This window comes from Nannobrachium achirus (assembly GCF_963921795.1).
Source record: "Nannobrachium achirus genome assembly, chromosome: 1".
NCBI classification, from domain to species: Eukaryota; Metazoa; Chordata; class Actinopteri; order Myctophiformes; family Myctophidae; genus Nannobrachium; species Nannobrachium achirus.
The window spans coordinates 58,841,588-58,848,122 of NC_137810.1; the positions used below are offsets into that span (position 1 = coordinate 58,841,588).

The window sequence follows — 6,535 nt, forward strand, 5'->3', positions numbered from 1 at the left end:
TATTCTTCCAATCCCATTCTGCAGCTGCCGGTGTCATTTGAAAGTAGCAAAGGATTCAGGAGACTCCTGAAGAAAGAAACAACAGGTGTTAACTACATCCCAATGTATGAATGAATAGTCCATTGTAAAGTGTTTAGAGTTCGCAACTTGCTTAGAAAAGCGCTATAAAAATGCAATCCATTCATCATTACACGGTAGGTGTTAACTTAGTAATCACACTTGTTTCCTCCTTAAAGGACAACTTTGTTTTTTTACAACAAGGGTTCATATTTTAGATTGTAATTAGAGAAAAGAAAAAGTGAGTGTTAAAATGTTTTAATTTCTATTGTTTTATCGCGTTTACCATGCTAAAATGTGGGGCATGCGTACGCATGGGGGCATGCGTACAAGTGGATGAATATGTATTTTTAGACACAATAAGCCAGCAGTTTCTTTATTGCTATTTACAGTAACACTTCTAGCCCCCATAAGTCACATCCAACCATGAAAGGTCGCGTTGTATCTTGGGAATGGACTTATTCTGTGTAAAATGACATATTTAGCCACTTGTACGCATGCCCCCAAACACTGAAATAAGAAACTCTAAAACAATAGAAAGAAGTAAATGAAATAATTTTAACACTCATCTTTTATATTCTTTAATTACAATCTAAAATATGAACCCTTGTTGTAAAAAAACTAAAGTTGTCCTTTAACAGAGACCGTCACATAACATCACGTTACGTCCCAAAGTGTCCTGGACTTACCCATGATGCTTTTCTTCTATATGAGGCTGTCGCTGTCAATGCTGTTCCTGTAGTGCTGTGGAGCATCCAGTAAATTCTCACTGAAAAGCACCACACAAGAGGCACACATGGTTTAAGTCAGTGCTTCCCAAACTGGTGAAAATAGCAGATCTATAAGCTCACAACACATTGCTTTGCGCCACATTGCGTGCTCGTAAATCGGCTTTTTTCACAACTTTTTAATTATTATAATTTATTCATGGAATTTCTTAAATGTGTCTGTTTGTTTGTTTTAAAATGCATACAATTATTTCATTTTATCTTTTTATTTAAAAATTTAATAAAAAATCTTTTGAAATAATATTTTCTTTTGGGGAGTCGTGACCCATGAAAATTGGTCCGTGACCCACAAATAGGTCCCGACCCACTGTTTGGGAACCAGTGGTTTAAGTGTTGTGGCTCAACACGATGAGAGTCAATATTTGATTGATTACAGGAGAGTGGTTGAGGTTGCCTGAAACTCACAATGAATTCAGCTCAAACTTGTTCTTTCTCAGTCGGAGTCGTTTCAGCAGCCAGGCAGCCAGGGACAGACCGGACAGCAAGGCAGCGCCAAGTGCTGCCAAACCCAAGGTGGTGGGGTTCACTGTAGGCCCAGAACCTGTGGAAATATAATCAGAAATCATTGCAAACTGATATCTTGAACTATGAAGAGCTTAGAGCTTAACAGTGCACAATTAGAGCTGTCAACAGACACCTATCGTCCTATTTTAGAGAGGTGTCTGTAGATTAAACAAAGCTCTCGACCCTTTCATTAATATGTATGTGAGTAAAAAATGTTAGTATTCCACATGATATCTGCATACACATCTGTATACAGTACCTGTGCAGGTGGGAGGGGTAGAGTTCCAATGTCCCGTCTGAGTGCATTCCACGTTCAGGGACCCCTGGAGTTCGTGGCCCTCATCACAGCTGAAGGTACAGACTGAGCCCTGCGGATGGGAGTCCGCAGATGAGGAGGGGGAAGGAGCTACGCATGTGACCTGGACTCCCTCGGGGACCACTGGAGCGGGGCACTGCAGTGCTGTGAACAAGATTTAGATGTCAGTGTCATGTAAGTATAAAGATATATCATGCTGGAATCATTCTGTTCAGAACACACACAAAGAGAAGAGAATAATGGGTCCGTACCGACACACTGTGGCCGTGAGTCATTCCAGAGTCCTGAGGATTGACATTGCAGATGGTCAGAGCCAGCTAGGAAGTAACCCTCCTCACAGGAGAAGGTGCAGGTAGACTGGTAGCTGGAGGAGCCCAGAGGATCTGAGCACTTCATGAATCCTCTGTCAGGAGCAGACAGTTCCTTACACTGCACCACTGCATGAGACAGAGACATTTACACACACATTACAACACATGAAATGTACCGTAATGAGAAACGCATACATCCAAATATAATGTATTGGAATAACATCATCCATTGAATAGCACCATGGATGCCTCTTTGAGTTTGACAAAAGCAGAGAGACTCCTAACTTACGTTCACAGGTCGGCGTCTGTTCTTCTGACCATTTTCCAGATTCGCTGCACTTTATGTGACCAGGAGTGCTCAGCTGGTATCCATCCTCGCAGGAAAAGGTGCAGGTGGACTGGTAGCTGGAGGGGCCCAGGGGACCCGAGCACTTCATGGATCCTTTGTCAGGAACTGTCAGCTCCTTACACTGGACCACTGCACGAGACAGGAACATTCAAAACACATTATATTATTGGTTATACTGTATATTGATACAGGCCACACCTTACTCATAATGGATCTTGTGTCATAAGCAGGGACGTGCAGAGAATGTTACTAAAAGGGCCTTTTGGTGGAAATATCGAAAATAACAGACCTCTAAGCTCACAACGCGTCGGCTATTTCCGGTGTGCGTGATGATACCACACTGAACTAAGCATAATCAAGTCAATACTGGAGATGTGGCGTAACGGCATGGATGTCTACACAGAGAGGGCAATTCTTTCAACATAAGATGCTGCAGCAGAGTTTGGACAAGGCAATTCTCTTGAATGCGGCCTTCATGTAGCCTATGGAAAGAGGACATTTGCATTTCTTTCACCATATTAAAAACTGTGTCTGGAGAAAGCAAGTTTTACAGACGGATAAAAGGGCAGGTGCTCAAGCCCCCTTTGATGTCTACTATGTGTGCACGTGCCTGGTCATAACAAGTGCTCCTGTCTGGTTGTGTGCAGGGACATACCTGTGCAGGTGGGAGGTGTAGAGTTCCAATGTCCCGTCTGAGTGCATTCCACGTTCAGGGACCCCTGGAGTTTGTGGCCCTCATCACAGCTGAAGGTACAGACTGAGCCCTGCAGATGGGAGTCCGCGGCAGACACAGATGAGGAGGGGGAAGGAGGGGGAACACATGCGATCTGGACTCCCTCGGGGGCCATCGGAGTGGTACACTGCAGTGCTGAGAGGAAGATAAGATTTAGATGTCATGTACAGGTCACAAAATCATACACATTCAATGATTGGGATAAATTGTGAATGATTGTGGGGGGGAAAATATATATAACATATATTGTTATCTTATATAGCACTGGTTCTCAAAGTGGATTCCAGGAACTGTCTTGGTTCCTTTAGGGGTGGTCTAAATTGACCCTTACAAGTCTGTAACTCTGACATTATATAAATGGACTGTTTGTATACTGTCAGAGTAAAGGGAAGACCTTGAAATGTAAAAGTTTGAGAACCACTGTTATATAGCATTTCAGAAATACATTTGACAGGCAAAGATTGTGTTGTTGTGCATTTACCTTTGCAGGTGGGTATGTCAGTCGTCCACTGTCCCTCTTCAGAACACTGAATACTGGGCGCCCCCTCCAGTTCAAAACCGGCACCACAGCTGAAGTTGCATGTGGCATCAGGTGTCAGTTGGTTGGTGGCATTACTACACTCCACAAGAAGGGGAGCGTCTCCTTCAGGTCTCTGGCAAGTAATAGCTGTAGGACAGATAGAGAGAGAGGGAGGGAGAGACAATGGAAATTAGACGATAATAAGACAACATCATTTTTGTTGCGCTTACCTCAAAGTTACTGTACATTTTGTGACCTATATGAGTGTGTGTTTTATGCCTTTTCTGCATTCAGAATTCCCCCATTTGAGGGGAGCTCTGAATCTTAAGCAGTACTTACTACTACACTGTTTCCCAAACACTGGGTCGGGACCCATTTGTGGGTCGCAGACACATTTTTATGGGTCCCTTAATTTTTGGTTTCCTACATTTTGTTTTTAATTATTATTATTTGAAAACAATTTCAAAAAGAATTCCCAAACGTTTTTCATCAATTCAAAACAAATTCAATGATCTTTTTCAGCAATTTCATGAAGAACTAAAAGAAAAATCTAAGAAATTCCATAAATTAGAAAACAAATGTTTATGAAGTAGTGAAAATAGGCGATCTAGGCGAATAGTTAGATCTGCTATTTTCACTAGTTTAGGTCCCGGGCAAACGTCTAATTTCTCATTTGGGTCTTGAGCGATAATGTTTTGGAATCACTGCTAGACCTGCATTGAGGGTGCTTGAATGACACCTAAAGGTTGCGCTCACCTTCACAACGAGGTTCGTTCTCGCTCCACTCCTTCGTTGACATGCATGTCACCGTGTTTGCCCCCACCAGACGGTAGCCCTGGTCACAAGTGAAGTTGCAGCTGTTCTCATAACTAAACCTCATCTCGACGTTATCGTCGTGGCCACAGTTGACAGCTCCGTTCTCTGGGTGCTCCAGCGACGGGCACATGACGGCTGCAAAACAAGAGAATACAGTGAGTTAAAAATATCAATAGATGGTACATACTGTATGTTTTCCATTTCATAATGTAGAAATATTATGTAGGCTATAGCGCTACAAAAGTACAAAGTGATTCACCACCCCCACACGCAGAGAGAAAGGAATATGGGTCCGTACCAGCACACTGTGGCCGTGAGTCATTCCAGAGTCCTGAGGATTGACATTGCAGATGGTCAGAGCCAGCCAGGATATAACCCTCCTCACAGGAGAAGGTGCAGGTAGACTGGTAGCTGTAGGAGCCCAGAGGAGCTGAGCACTTCATGAATCCTCTGTCAGGAGCAGACAGTTCCTTACACTGCACCACTGCATGAGACAGAGACATTTACACACACACATTACAACACATGACATTTTGGATAATGAGATACACATACTGTATTCTCCAAATATTATTTGTCAGAATACCACAGATAATTTTTTAATATGATATTATGTAGAAAACCTCATTGAGTTTGACCAACAAAAACAAAAAGCGACTCTGAACTTACGTTCACAGGTCGGCGGCTGTTCTGACCACTTTCCAGAGGCGTTGCACTTCATGCGATCAGGAGTGCTCATGCTGTATCCTTCCTGGCAGGAATACTGGCACAGGGAGTCGTAGGCGTACTCGCCATGCACATGGGAACAACTGACACTCGCTTTCGCGTGGACTGTCACCTCCTCCTTGTCACACTGAACAACTGGTAAACAAAACAAAAACAGAACAATTCATATTAGACATGACTGCACCTTGGTATAATCTGGACTAAAGGAAACGCACGTTGGTAATATCTGGGCTAAAAGAAAGGTTTTCTTACCATGCTCACACTTATCGCCGTAAAAACCTTCGTAACAACTGCACGTGTGGTTGTTGATGGTCTCCACGCATTCTCCGTGTTGGGGTACGCATGAGTCCTTCTTGCAGGCAGCTGTGGACAGACATGGGAGAAAGAACGTTGTATGACTTTGACACTAACAGACCAGACTCAAACTGTTTTACCATTTGTAACTCTGAGAGTGTACAAAGGAAACCAAATGGACCTGTATACTCTCAGAGTTAAATTAATTAGTAATTAGCTCAATTTGCTTACCTGTGAAACACAGAGCAGTCTTCAGCTTCGCGCAGCTCTCGTCGTTCCACTTGCCTTGTTCTTTGTCCCTCTTGATGTACATCTCCACACAGTCTTCAGGCACAGCAGGCTTTCTAGAAGGTATCTTTCCGTTCTTCTTGCCGTTGTTTGGTTCTTTATAGGCCCAGTTGGTCGCTTCCTCTGTCAGAGTCTTGTTGGTCCCCACCCAGGTCCAGTTGTCGTTGATCTTGCGGATCCCGATCCAGTAGTATCCGTTCTTCTTGGGGAGCCAGCTGTTGAGGTGAGCGATCTCCTCCTGGTTCTGAATGGCCACCATGTCAGAGTTGTTCATCGTCTTGCACCAGTCTCTGGCGTCGTTCCAGTTCATGGTGGTGTTGGAGTAGAAGTAAGACCAGCCCTCTACTTGCGTCCCACACAACGCTGAAGAAAGAAAGGTCGGTTTTACTCATTCAGATTCCGTTCACATTTTTATATTTGGCAACAAATATCTATTATATCATCACTGTCGGGCAAAAACCGCATATCTCCTAGGTTCAAATTTGTAGTTTTTTTCCCGTAAAGTAAAGCCCTGCTTCATCATACAACCGTCGCACAAAACTAGTGAAAATAGCAGATCTACAAGCACACAGCGCCTCGCGATGCAATGATAAATACAAAAGAAACTATTTTGAACATACAAGGTTTCCATCATACTTTATTTTATGTTATTGTTATCAGCATTGTTGAGTAACGATGAGGTATAATAATTTCACTGCCTATAATTCGGGTACCTTTATTACTGTATTGTACTGTACAATTAGTGGCAATAGACTAACACCTCATAATAATTGAATAATGCTGGGTTAATCTGCAAATACTCCCATTGAAATTGTTTGGCCCAGAATGCTTAA

The 6,535-nt window shown here is 43.0% G+C and overlaps 1 protein-coding gene across 1 annotated transcript in view; it reads right to left on the reverse strand.

Annotated features, from left to right (window-relative positions):
• Window positions 1-762: 762 nt before the first annotated feature.
• The window catches only part of LOC308289051 (E-selectin-like), a gene marked incomplete at both ends in the record, with an annotated part of 5,892 nt that continues 119 nt past the window's right edge, over window positions 763-6,535 (reverse strand). The window contains 12 exons of the mRNA XM_080730601.1: window positions 763-826; window positions 1,251-1,386; window positions 1,609-1,809; window positions 2,004-2,102; window positions 2,266-2,454; window positions 2,981-3,193; window positions 3,540-3,725; window positions 4,335-4,529; window positions 4,693-4,878; window positions 5,064-5,255; window positions 5,373-5,483; window positions 5,646-6,065. Coding sequence (XP_080586727.1) covers window positions 763-826; window positions 1,251-1,386; window positions 1,609-1,809; window positions 2,004-2,102; window positions 2,266-2,454; window positions 2,981-3,193; window positions 3,540-3,725; window positions 4,335-4,529; window positions 4,693-4,878; window positions 5,064-5,255; window positions 5,373-5,483; window positions 5,646-6,065 — 2,192 coding nt within the window. The remainder of the gene's footprint in view (window positions 827-1,250; window positions 1,387-1,608; window positions 1,810-2,003; window positions 2,103-2,265; window positions 2,455-2,980; window positions 3,194-3,539; window positions 3,726-4,334; window positions 4,530-4,692; window positions 4,879-5,063; window positions 5,256-5,372; window positions 5,484-5,645; window positions 6,066-6,535) is intronic.